This window comes from Macrobrachium nipponense, chromosome 3, assembly GCF_015104395.2.
Source record: "Macrobrachium nipponense isolate FS-2020 chromosome 3, ASM1510439v2, whole genome shotgun sequence".
NCBI classification, from domain to species: Eukaryota; Metazoa; Arthropoda; class Malacostraca; order Decapoda; family Palaemonidae; genus Macrobrachium; species Macrobrachium nipponense.
The window spans coordinates 98449677-98463988 of record NC_087202.1 but is presented as its reverse complement, the minus strand read 5'-3'; the positions used below and the strand labels follow the sequence as shown (position 1 = coordinate 98463988).

Here is a 14312-nt window from a genome sequence, read left to right as displayed (position 1 = left end):
GCATTCCCTTCTGACACAAGGGGCAAGTTATGACGGATGGAGAGGTTTCAAAGGAGGCCCATGGCTATAAAAAGGTCGGCTTTTCGTGTGTGTGTGTGTGTGTGCTTTTTTTTTATACATGGTAATCAAGTGAAATTAATCGTTCTTTTTTACATTGGTTGAAAGCGTTCCAAATTACTAAAATGTCAACTCACCTTCGGCTAGCATCATACTAGAGAATGCTTAACGATATCTGCAGTATCACCTATTTCCTTAAGTTGCTACACACATACATGCACACGCATACTATATGATATATATATATATATATATTATATATTTATATTATATTATATTATATTATATATATATATATGCGCTGCGCAAGTGTGTGTGTGTCACATGTCTATCCCCAAATTAAAGGTACCCCAGAGAAAAACCAAGTCATGGCGTGTTTATCCTCTAATTACTGAATCAAGGATGAACAGCCCCTATGCAGAAAACCGATACAACTCGATACACAGTCCATCTGCTAAGGTCAGAGAGAGAGAGAGAGAGAGAGAGAGAATATCTGGAAGTTCCGCGAGAAACAACACCATGAGACTTTCAACCTTGAATTTTTAATATCACCATCTTACAGTGCTGTGAAGCAGTTACAATATATGTCCAAAGGGGTCTTCTTCCTCTTCTTCTTCTTCTTCTTTCTGTGCACCATTCAAAGACGAAAGTTTCTCGGAGAACTTTGACTCCACCTCCGGAGAGGAAGCTGCAAAACCAGGAGGATGACGCTGGCGATGACGTCACTGATAAAGCTGACGTCATCTCCTACGCGCAGGCACACGACTATGAAGGTTCAGAAGGATGGGCAACATTACGATAAATTCATTATTCCGGCTCTTCTTTCTATTTTTTTTCTTTTTACTTAAAGCCACGAAGGTCGTTTTCATTAAAGCGTTGGATGAGACGACGAAACGTAACAAAATGAAGACTGAACAAAATATAAATGAATAAAACGAGAAAAAAAACTAGTCGCACGAAGTACTTCTCAGGTATCAGTAACACGGGGTCAAGGTTCTCTCTTTCTCTTTCTCTCTCTCTCTCGCTCCCTCTCCCTCTCTCTCTCTCATTACTCATCATTCGCACTGGGGCATTGTAGAGCCTGATACGCACGGACGAACGAACGTTCAAACATACGCTACTCCCCTCTCTCTCTCGGTAACTCCTTCCTACACTGACAGTCACACTCACAGTCTCTTTCACTGAGTCCGAGCGAAGGGAGGGTCAGCAGGCGGAAGAGTGCCAACGACTTTACTGGGAACTGCCAAAGAGAAAGAGAGAGAGAGAGAGAAAGTTCCTTTGACATTTATAGAGTAGTAGTGCTGACGTAAAACTTGTTTAGCGTTGTTTTAGTGCATACTTTAATCGCCATCACTCTGTTTCTGGTGCTGTTGCATCTTAGTTGTGAATGAGATCCGTTTCCATAGGAAACATTTACTAGTGCGAATCAACACCCGAGGCAAAATTGTGCATCTGAGAGTTCAGTTCGCTCGCTCATTCATCGGAGGATTTTTTTCCCGCATAGGATCACGTCTCTTCTGCTGCCCATTCGACCAGCTTTAATAGTAAGTACAGCACATTGCTTCTTTTCCCCTCTACTTTTTTTGTGTCTGTGCGATCTATCCCTCGTTATGGTTCGATGTTCTTAAAGGAAAGGCCGCCCGCGATATTCAGTAGATGCATTGCAGCCAAATTGTTCTTGGTCAGTCACTCAAGTCAGTTTTACTCTGCATACGTGCATACATATAAGGAGATACGTCAGATATATTTTATATACATATAATATATATATATATATATATATATATATATATGTATATATATATATATATATATATATATATATATATATGTGTGTGTGTGTGTGTGTGTGTGTGTGTGTGATAACTTACTATAAACGACATACATGTGAGTGAATTCAAGAGAAGCTGGTGACGGGAAGGAGTGTTGCAACACACAACGACGGCAAGGTTAAAACCAGATGACGAATTCGTTGACGTAATAAATACAAAAAAACAAAAATAAAACCTAATTTCCTTTTTGATGAAGGGAAAAAGATTATTTTCATTTCGCGTGAACTTCGTTATGCGGAGTTAGCCCAACAGTCTTTAACTTGTTGCATTCATGAATACTTGTTGCACGGATTCTCTCTCTCTGCTCTCTCTCTCTCTCTCTCTCTCTCTCTCTCTCTCTCTCAGTCGATCACATACACCCATATATAAAATACATCGAATGTATTGTACAAACAAATATTCATTTTTTTTTCTCTCTCTCTCTCATACATATATAATATGTATAATATCATATATTAATATATATATATATATATATATATATATATATATATATATATATATATATATATATATATGGTATGCTATATGTTTTGCTGATTCGTCATACGATATTCATGAACCCGACATTCGGTTTTTTTGAGACACAAGCAGGTCTCCCGGGTGTAAATGAAGGGGCAACGGAGTTAGCCAGAATTTTGCGCCCTCTGTCAGTACCGCCCCAATTATACACTCCCACAAAATTGAAAAAAGGAAGAACATGAAAGAAACAGAAAGAAAAGGAAAAAAGCGAGAGCGAGGCTCGCCCCTCCCCGCCCCTCCGACATGCCAGCTTGCAGGATGGAATGCGTTGCTTAAACAATAAAAACCAGGTTCTCAGGATCCCTTCTGTTGAAAGAATGCCATTGCGTCGATTGCCGGGCTGGGTATTAGGGTCCGGCATTCCGCGGACCCTGCCCTCTGCCCTCTTCCACTGGGGTCCTCCATGTTTCCGTGTTGCCCGTAATCAGACAGAATTCGATCAAGTGCCCCAAACTGTAACATCTACGAAGACTGCATTTAGCGACAGCTCGTTTTTCTGCCGCTTCCGTTCGTGTCTTCAGATCTCATCGTCTCTCTCACGACTACTTATTTCAGGCCTTTCCAAAGTGTCAACTGCTACAGTGAAACTATTTTCATAAGCAAGCGTTCTTTCCCTTTTTCTATTTTCACATACCAGTACTACTGTAAAATGATGGAATTATGACGAAACGGCCAAGGAAAAAATATATTTTTGAAGTAGTATTTACACAAATTTCTACAAGATCATGAACAAGTTGATGTAATCCATTCTGTGAAGTAGCCTTGTATTGAAATGTAACTGGTGGAAGTTAAATTCACTCCGATATAATGTGTGTGCGTGAGAGAGAGAGAGAGAGAGAGAGAGAGAGAGAGAGAGAGAGAGAGAGAGAGAGAGATAACGTTATCTTAAAAGTGTCGGGCGGTTCAACACGATAAAGAGGCTTTGTTCTGGCTTTAACCCTTCAATAATATTAGGAGCATAATGAACAGCAAGCGCCATTTTTCTCTATTATCTTATCAACACCAATTCTAACGTTATGTTTTTATTGGTTTAGACACGCATTCTCTCTCTCTCTCTCTCTCTCTCTCTCTCTCTCTCTCTCTTCTGTGGATAAATATGAAGCTGCAGACATCGAAGTTTTTGCACACGGGTTAATTCTTGATACAACAGTTGAATATATATATATATATATATATATATATATATATATATATATATATATATATATATATATATTATAAATGAGTATCTGTATAAACACAAATATAATTTCGTTGAACAGTGATTTATATATGCTCATGTATCGCACGGAAAACCAGAACACTGGGTGTAAATCCTGACCGCTTTCGTCTTTATGTCCAAGACATTTTTAGTTTCTGTGGTACATAAATAAGTAAACAAATAAATAAGAAATACATAAATATTTGTATATCTATATATGTGTGTAAATGTATAGATGTATAATATGTATGAACTGTATAATCAAGTTTTGTACTGGCATGTATTGCAAATTCATAATGCAAAATTGGGATGAAAAACCTGAATGAGATTGGTTGAGTCTTGCTCTTCGAAAGCACCTATATATCGAGGTTTCTTCTGACGCACTGGGCACTTATGCATCAGTTAACTAGCGCAACGACAGTACCTACTTTAATACTGGCGACACAGACAAATGAAGATATCTGGACTAGGAAGTCAGGATGACTTTGAAAACAGAAGAAAAAAGTTAAGGATGACTTTGAAAACAGAAGAAAAAAGTTAAGTATATCATAGTTTTACCAGACCACTGAGCTGATTAACAGCTTTCCTAGGGCTGGTCCGAAGGATTACATAATTTTACGTGGCAAGGAACCAACTGGTCACCTAGCAACGGGAACATTAGATCGAGAAATGAATTTCTATCACCAGAAATAAATTCCTCTAATTCCGCGTTGGCCGAGCCGAGGATCGAACCTCGGCCCACCGGATTGGTACCCGAGCACGAAAACCACTCGTCCAACGAGGAACTGAAAACAGAAGAACAATGATGCAGTTCCGAAGTGTACAATTCGAATGAGGACTTCGTCCTTCGGCGGTAACATTTCCCCTTGTTCACATGGCTGCTCCAGAGCCTCATTCAGAGATTGGTGCATTCGGGAGAACACCCGTCCATACGAATCCCATATTGGTAAGACATAGTACTTGGGGTCATTGTGGGGCAATGGTCTTCACATGCACCACATGCGACGCATCAAAAAGGCATCAATGGCCATAGTATACGTTGGAAATGATGATATTTGTCCCCGTAGGAGGGTAGTGCCGTCAGTGCACCCCGCGCGGTGTACTGTAGGCACTACGTAAGGGTCTTTGCAGCGTCCCTTCGGGCACTAGTTGCAACATCTTTCATTTCTTTTACTGTACCTTCGTTTATATTCTCTTTCTTCCACCTGAATTTCCACCCTCTCCAACAATTTCTTTAATAGTGCAACTGAGAGGTTTATATCCTGCTACAGCTCTCAAAATTACTTACAGTCAATTTCCCTTTCAACGCTGAATAACCCTCATAGGTCCCAGCGCTTGGCCGTTGGCCTAAATTCTATATTAAATTCTATGTTCTTCATATTTTTGCAATTTTAGCCATAGTAAGCGAAGACACTTCAGTCCTTGTCACCAGAAATCTTGTCTCTGCCAAACCGGGAAACATCTTCAAGGAAAGGTAACCCGGTACTGCGGTCTAGGAGGTTTCCTTAAGAGCATCAAGCACAACTTACATGTTTTATTCTTATTTTCTAGACTGACGTCACAGAATGAAAGGGATTCAGTATTCAAGATAAGAAATGCAATTCAGAGATACAAGAAGCGTGCAATTTTCAATTTTTGAATCATACCACCGAGAATACTTTTCTTAAAAGGTTATTATATTATGAACATTAAATGTCCTCTCTCTCTCTCTCTCTCTCTCTCTCTCTCTCTCTCTCTCTCTCTCTCGTGAAAGACTGAACAACCAAATAAGACAGCGATGCTCATTTTTATAATGATAACTAGAGACAAAATCCACGAAGGAAAGAGAAACGATGCATTTCTGCAAGGCCTTTCGACTTCTTGTCCTTTACTTCACTAAGTAAAAGAAAAGAAGTCGGAAGGCCTTGCTGAACTCCATCGTTTCTCTTTCCTTCGTGGATTTTGTCTTGATTTATATATTCATCACGTTCCAAATTTTCGTGATTCAGTTATACTTACATAATGATATTTTTACGAGGCTCAGATCCCAATACCTTGACAGCCAAGTCATCCAACAATAAGGATTCGGATTGGCAAATGTAAAACCAGCTTGTAAAACATGTTTGAATTTCAAGTACATGAAGACTAGTTGCACTCATGGATCCTTACTAAATGACATTTACAAAGTCATGATCATACAATATATATGCAGTTTTCTTGCATACATTACACACACATATATATATATATATATATTATATAATTATATATAATATATATATATATATAATATATATATATATATACATAATGTGTGCGCATGAACCAAAACTGCATTCGAACTGCATTGACTCACTTGATGACCGAAGTATAGAAGTTAAATAAAAAAGGTTGGCCGCCTACAATGGGAATCTTTGATGATCAGCAATGCCCAAGGTACCACGACCTTTGTTTTGATAAAGACTGGCGATATTTATGATGAACTAATTACGGGAGACCGGTTCCTCAAGGATCCCCTGGGGAGAGAGAGAGAGAGAGAGAGAGAGAGAGAGATACTCGTAGTGCAACATTTTCAAGACAAAGCCAGGAAACTGTTCTCCGACGGATATGTTTTCTCTCTCTCTCTCTCTCTCTCTCTCTCTCTCTCTCTCTCTCTCAGAGTAAGTGCGAGTTAACGTCACGCCAATTCTAGTTCCTCCCTCGCACATCCTCCCGTTCTCGACATCCCCCATCCCCCATCCCCCATCCCCCATTCCCGGACTGACTGTCTATCCAAGTGCATAACCCACCCACCCACCAACTCCCCCATCTAACCATCCATCCTGCCATCCATGAAATCCCTTCGGGCACCTCCTCTCAACTCCTACAACACAACAATGGTGTGAACTACTGCTATTGACTCGACATTCCACTGAGGAAACTTAATCATTCTCTCTCTCTCTCTCTCTCTCTCTCTCTCTCTCTCTCTCTCATTCTAAACAGAAAGTCCTATCTCCTCGCGGTTTCAAAGCCAAGGGAAATGCAGAAACGAGACTGAATACTGCCATAATTGCAACGACCATTTGGGAAAGCACGACAGAAAGAGAGAACTGACCGCAGAGAGGTCGAAAGAAACCAAAGAACGGGGCGGAGGCAATATGGCCATGAATGCACACAGACACCCGTAACCCGAAACGACGATATGGAGATACGTGTCAACAAACAGTCGGGCAAACAGCGGTATAAAACATGTCGCCAGATGTAAGGGTTGAAAAACCTTAATGTGAGGAACGATTTACCGCAGCATTAGGCTATTCATGGGCATTCACGCAGGCTCAATGGGCTTGTGCACACGAACATTCTCTGAGGTGAAGTCTTGTCCATATTCTGCGGACATTCTTTCCATATTTCATCAATCGAAACAGAAAAATGTTAAGTATGTCTTAGTTTAACCAGACCACTGAGCTGATTAATAAGCCCGGCCCGAAGGATTAGATATCTTTTTTTTATGTGGCCAAGAACCAGTTGGTTACTAGTGCTTATTGTGGTATCAGAACCACATTATATCGATAAATTAATTTCTAATCACCAGAAATAAATTCCTCTGATTCCACGTTGGCAGAGCGGAGAATCGAAATCGTGAGTACCGAATCGGTAGGCGAGCACGTAGCCGACTCGTCCAACAAGGAACTGAATCGAAACAGAAAAATAACAAATACCTGTATTTAAAAAGTGTATTGCAATATATTGTGATCATACTCGCAATCTGCCACACTGTTACGTCAGACGAGAAATAATTATGTATAATGGACTGGTCGACAAAACATGAACATTACTTTAAGCAAACCACAGAGAGAGAGAGAGAGAGAGAGAGAGAGAGAGAGAGAGAGATGAGAGTAAATGCAAAGCCCACAGGCACCCACTTATCAAAGGTGCCTTCCTCCCAACATAAGGCAGACCATTCACATGGCCACTGCACATCACCAACAACCACCTCTCTCTCTCTCTCTCTCTCTCTCTCTCTCTCTCTCTCTCTCTCTCTCTCTCTCTCATGCACGTACACATGAATTCTTTTTATTCAAGGTATGAGGAGGTGTTTTGCTTCGCAATTCACTGAAGACCGGACCTGATAAGTTTTCATCTAGACGTTTCACAGGATGAGGTGCCCCATTTACGTACGAATGCCAAACCTGATACTGAAAACGACGCCGGAGGAATTATTCGGTGAATCCTCATCGTCACTGCCATGAGAGAAATAAATCTTTGTGGCCATTTCGAGAACAATTTTCACGCAATCATTAGCGTCCTTAAACCGGGGGTTGGGTGTGAATGGCCCAATGGGTGCCAGTCAATAAAAACCACTCAAGATAACGTCTTGTTTTGAAAGGAGGGTCATCCAGGCGTTGGCACTGATGGTCTCTCTCGTGACTTGACTCATCCGCTTGACCATCCCTCACAGCCGCGCCTTGTGGCACGGAATTATTCAGATGACTGAAAGAAAAAGAGGAGCGACCTTAAGCTGGTGGTACTACTGCATCCTATTCGAGGTCGCAAACATTAAATATGCAAGTGCATGATTGTGACAGTCGCCTCCGTGTCTTCGGGGGAGTCAGGAAGCCCAATGTCGCAATGAACTTTCCGAATTTCCGTTTTGTCTTGGGTCTGACTCTCAATCTCTGAACTGAACTGAATAGGTAGCATTTAGGCCAAAGGCCAAGCACTGCGACCTGTGAGGTCATTCAATGCTGAAACGGAAATTCACGATTTACAGTAAAGGTTTGAAATGTATAACAAGAGGAAAACCCTCATAGTTGCACAGTGAATCAATTGTGAGGAGAGGCTGGAAAGTAAGATATAAGAAATGGAATTTGAAAGGAGGTACAATAAAAGGAACGAAATGGGTTGCAGCTACGGGCCGAAGGCAAGCTGCAAAGACCCTTAATTAAGTAATACCTACAGTGCACTTGATGCGGTGCACTGACGGCACGACCCACCTATATGGCTATCATCTCTGCGGATTATTTTTCTCTGGATTAGTAAGTTTTCTAGAAAAGTCTTTTTCTTCACTAATCCTAGGGTAAAGTTAAGACAAATAGTGATAATGGCAGTTTTTTTGTCTTAAATTATGAAGAAAAGACCATAATAGGATACTCCAAAACAGCCAGTCATGTTAGTCAGCACTTGGCAGCTAAACTTGGCACTTATAAGAAGCTAACGTGGCTGCAGAACAAAACGAAGAGGTATGGTTAAAGAGAAATATGTAACATGTCTTTCACTGACACAGGAATTCTTCAACTTTGAAGTTATTTCCTCTGTTCAGTGGGTCTAGGACCTCGACCCGAAGATGCCTTAAACTTCTCAAGCAAATGAGATGAGCTGTTTAACTATTCACTCCTCCTAAAGCCGAAGTGGTCTTGCTTGCTGTTGTTTTATTTGAATTCTCTCTCTCTCTCTCTCTCTCTCTCTCTTATTTATACATTGTTACGCAACTGTTTGCAGAAAATTTAAATGCTTTCATTACAAGGACAAATCAAAACTGAATCTCAAACAGTTGGGATGTCCTAGCATCGCTGAGCAGAAAGTGAAAATGTAGCTTAGTTTTCCGCTTTTTATGAGGCTTCAAAGAGCCTCACTTTGCATTCAACAAAATCTTCTTTCACTCAGCGTTGCGTGACGATCTCTGTAACAAAGACAGCCTCGTCTATGCGAGTGAAATTCTGAGCGATTCTTTTGACGAGTGAATGGTGGCTCAGAACCTCATGGTTCTTTATTCCTCCTCTTGATACCAGTGTTATCAAGAAACAAACAAGACCGAGTTTTCTGTACAACGTATAATTCTCTATGAAACTCTCAGCCGCAGCCCATGGTTAACTTTTACCTTAAAGAAAACAAAAACTACCCAGGCAACCTACAGCCTCAGTAGTTTTTTATATCTGAGGGCGGACAGACAAAGCCATCTCAATAGTTTTCTTTTATAGAAAACAAAAAATCATTATGGGGAGCAAGTTTGTAGATTTGTTTTTTCATGTACAATATGAGTCCCTGGGTATCCCAATTGTGTCCAAGATCTTTCGACTCAACGTCCTTTACTTAGCAGACAGACTGACATACATAGACACACACACAAACACATATATACATTATATATATATATATATATTATATATATATATATATATATATATAGTATATGTATATATATATACACACACACATTCGCCTTTTTAGAGGGGTAGCACCAAATAAGTGGTGCCTTTTGATTTCTCAGTAATTCTTTTTTCTAGGTGAGGCTGCTGGCACCCAGACTTTTCACTCAACCCCCAACGGATACTGGTTCCCATTTACGCACTTACAGTTGGATGGACTTACCAGGGATAGTCAGGGATCGAACTCTACTCCAACAATGACCACCCGAACGCTATATATACCTCTAGGCCACGGCGCCAGCCGATAATGTCTATTTTAAACACTATATGAATATTTAGACTCTACTAGTCCCTTTTTGAGTTTTCTGGAAAAGAAAACTGATGAGATGCCTTTTCCTGTCCGTCCGCACTTTTTCTATTCGCCCCCAGATCTTAAAAACTACCGAGGCTAAAGAGTTGCAAGTTGCTAAGTTAATCATCCACCTTCCAATCATCAATTTACCAAATTGCAGCCCTCTAGCCTGGGTTTTTTCTATTATATCTAAGGTTAAAGTTAGCCATGATCGTGCCTATGACAACGCTGTACGACAAGCCACCACCGATCCGTGGTTGCAAGTTTCATGTTGCTCGGCTCACTCAGAATTATACGTTGTACATTGAACTCGATTGCGCCGTAGAAACTTCGGAGCAGTTTGTACTTTCTTTTACAAGAGCATATCCAAGACTCGTGTCAGCTGTGGTATCAAATCGATGACACATGGAACGATCAAGTTGCTGTAGGAAACCATAAAAGCTCCGCGCTTTCCAAAACAGAAACGTAACTCATTATGCCTCGTCGTCTTAGTGGCTGCGAGTGAAAACATCCTGTGAGTTTAGGGTGAAAAAGGAGCGTGTACGAATTCCTTGTCTGACTTTCTTTCTTTTTTTTCTTTTTTTCTCTCTCTTATGAAATGAGCTTCGTAAAGGTGAATAAACAAAATAGAAACCCTTATATATCACTTTTACCATCAATAACTGATACAGAATCAATGGTCGCAATACAGTCCAGGTATAATATCTCACGTTTGTGAAATCCTGTTAGTAGTTAAATTCATTCAGTCTATATATATTATATATATTTATATATAATATTATATATATATATATATATATATATATGATAATATATATAATATCACAACTATTTTCACTACCGTCAAGGCAATTACCTCATTAAAGGGGCAGTCGCGGTTCATTATAAAATGATGAACGCCGATACCAAGAAGTGCGACAGATCGGATATATTGAGTCTGACCACAGATTATTATTATCTACGTGCGCCCTCTTAGTTCTTTGTCTTTGCGCAAGTTGCCGAGGCAGCCCACAAACCTTTCAAGTTGGAATGAATAATCAAGGTTCATCCAAGCAATGATTAAACCGACAAACAAAAAATAAAATAAATAAAAATATAGAAAAAAGGAATACTTATTTCCATGATATTACTTCAAGTGCACATGCTCATGAGGCATCTATAACTAAGTGGCAAACACTTCCAGTACCTCCAGATTCTCTCTAGTCTTCACATCTGAAGTCTTGACGGCACAAACAAACAAGTAAAAAATACGCCGAAGTTTCTTCGGCGCAATCGAGTTTTCTGTGGCTCGTATCATCAACGCCACCGAAAATAAATCTCTCTTTCGGTGGTCTCGGTGTAATGCTGTATGAGCTGCTGCCCATGAAACTTAACCACGGCCCGATATTCGCCTGTTCTATATCGTTGCCAGACGCACGACGATATGACTAACTTTAACCTTCAATAAAATCATAACTACTGAGTCTAGAGGGCTGTAATTTTGGTATGCTTGATGATTGGAGGGCGGATGATCAACTCAGTCTACAGCCCTTCAGCCTCAGTAGTTTGTAAGATCTGAGGGCGGACAGAAAAAGTGCGGACGGACAGACAGAGCCGGCACAAAATAGTTTTCTTTTTAGACAACTCAAACCTATATCTGCTGCTATATTCATTCCTTTCCCAACCAACAGCTGTTTCATTCAATGACGCATGGTCTTCTTCAGAGCTTAACCATATTGGGCGACGACTGCTGTCTAATAATATCTATATATAAAACAATCGGAAACAATAACAAGAATCCGAAATCTAAATTTAATATACGTCTCATGCTTCAGAGAATGATTAACACATTTCAAGGTCCGGATTGGTCATGGATCAGTTCAAAGAATGTGTATTCTTGACGAACAAGGCGAAAGACGACTGTCAATACAAAATTATATACTATATATAATACACACAGTATGTATGTATGTATGTATGTATGTATGTATGTATGTATGTATGTATACATATATATATATGTATATACAAAGTAGTCAACTATTCAAAGTATATGCATATGTATAATATATATATATGCATATGTATAATATATATATATATATATATATATATATATATATATATATATATATATATATATATATATATGATAGAGAGAGAGAGAGAGAGAGAGAGAGAGAGAGAGAGAGAGAGAGAGAGAGAAAATAGTTCAACCTTACTGGCGAGGAATGACAAACGTCCGTGGTTTTCATAACAAGTTGCTACTCTTAAATACAAATGTAGACTGAGGGCTGAGTGTAATGTGATAGTGTATGTATATGCCTGTATGTATATGTGTGCGAGAGAGAGAGAGAGAGAGAGAGAGAGAGAGAGAGAGAGAGGAGAGAGAGAGAGAGAGAATGTCTCCTCTTACTCTACTGTTAGTCAAGGATTTAAGTTTATCCAAAACGGCAAAACAATATTCGACAACTGAGATTTTGCTGTGCAAGAGGAAATGTAAATCATGAGCATGCAAGTAACATGTGATTCTACCAAGATCACACATTGTTTTTATGTGATCGTTGGATTATACCTATGACAGTTTACAAACCTAAAAAGGCGGACGCAGCACACAGACATACATAGACATACATATACATACATATATTATCCCAATATGAGAACTGCTTTTTTGAATAATATTAAAGGCAACTGAGGACGATGAATGACACCCTTTTTGTAACCCGACACAGAGTAACATCATTCAGAGTCAGATGGGTTACCTCAGCCTGTGAGAGGATTATTTACATTCAATGACTCATTCTTAAATGAAGCAGAATGTGAATAATTTCGTCTGGCTAATATCGAAAAGAGAATGCTGTTCATCAGTGGACGACGCTACTCCAAAACATTATATAAAGCAATCAGATTTAATGTAGTACATATATTCTGAAGTCCATCTCTTGAAATACTTCTGAATCTGTGACACGTCGGTTTCTTTTCAAGTCTTTGCTAAAACTAACTCTCAGAGAACGAGTTACATTTGAAGCACACAGGCCGCCTTCTGAAAACACTGCCTCCGAAATATGACTTAGCCTTGCGCAAAGGAGCTTCTCCGTTTCGATCACCGGAGCTGCCATAATAAGAGAGTAGATAAAAATAGTGATAACTGTTACATTTTACGGACAATCGATAACCCTTTATAAGGAAACATCTTGTCATGAATATGTATCAAAGAGGCGGCCGTCTATAGTGATGTTGTCATGACCTATTTAATACGTTCTAAAACAACTCTCAATTTCAGTCATTGCAAGTACTTTTTTCCGATTCCTCAGTCACGAGTTCATGTGTGTAGCATAGCACATTCCCACATTTGCATGTGCAAGGAATCGTCCTTTGTATTTGTGTGGGCCAAGTACGGCGGTCTCGTCACGACTACCTGATGATAATAATGATCAATTATTATAACTCCACACTCATATTTCTGCGGACTCTGACATTCATGGATCTCCTTTTTTTTTTTCTAATAATGACCTTACTATATATATATATATATATATATATATATATATATATATATATATATGTGTGTGTGTGTGTGTGTGTGTGTGTGTGTGTGTGTGTGTGTGTGTGTGTGTGTGTAGAGTACAGCTGCATATCCATCTGTCTATTTTTCTGAGTGTAACACAAATAACAAAAGGAATAAGTAATGCTTTTATTATCAACAAAGAGTAAAATAGAATTTAAAGAACGATATAATGGACTTCTTATTAGTTACATACCATTACAAAATCAGTTGAAACCTGCCGTCATTTTAACAGGACAGGTTCGTTTATAATAACAATATCATTTTATATTTTAATAATAATGGACAGACAGGAGCCTTCAGTCCTAGGTGGAATGGAACTCAAGTTGAAGTATATTATAAAAGAAATAGTAAAATTGTGGACATGAGGTATCATTTCTTATGCTGTGGCGTGGGTGGGGGAGGGGAGGGGTTGCGCAGCAGCGACATAAGTGGAGTTTCGGAACTTTCGATATCTTGAGCATCCAATTTTCGATGTTCTTTTCGAAGAAGTCAAAGTTATTCAAGATCAAAGTCCGATGGAGAATAAGAATAAGAACGCTAACGACGTCAGTCTAGTCTTAAAGAATAACAGAGTTCAGGCCAAAGGCCAAGAACTGGTGCCTATGAGGTCATTCAACGCTGGGAAGGAAATTGAGAGTAGGTAGGTTTGAAACGTTTAACAGTAGTAAAACCTCGCAGTTGCGCTATGAAATAA

General features: G+C 39.4%; 1 protein-coding gene across 1 annotated transcript in view; it reads left to right on the top strand.

Moving 5' to 3' along the window:
- Positions 1-1220: 1220 nt before the first annotated feature.
- The window catches only part of LOC135221907 (ras-related protein Rap-1), a 104204-nt gene continuing 91112 nt past the window's right edge, over positions 1221-14312 (top strand). Inside the window, exon 1 of the mRNA XM_064259903.1 lies at positions 1221-1601. Coding sequence (XP_064115973.1) covers position 1601 — 1 coding nt within the window. The 5' untranslated portion in view covers positions 1221-1600. The remainder of the gene's footprint in view (positions 1602-14312) is intronic.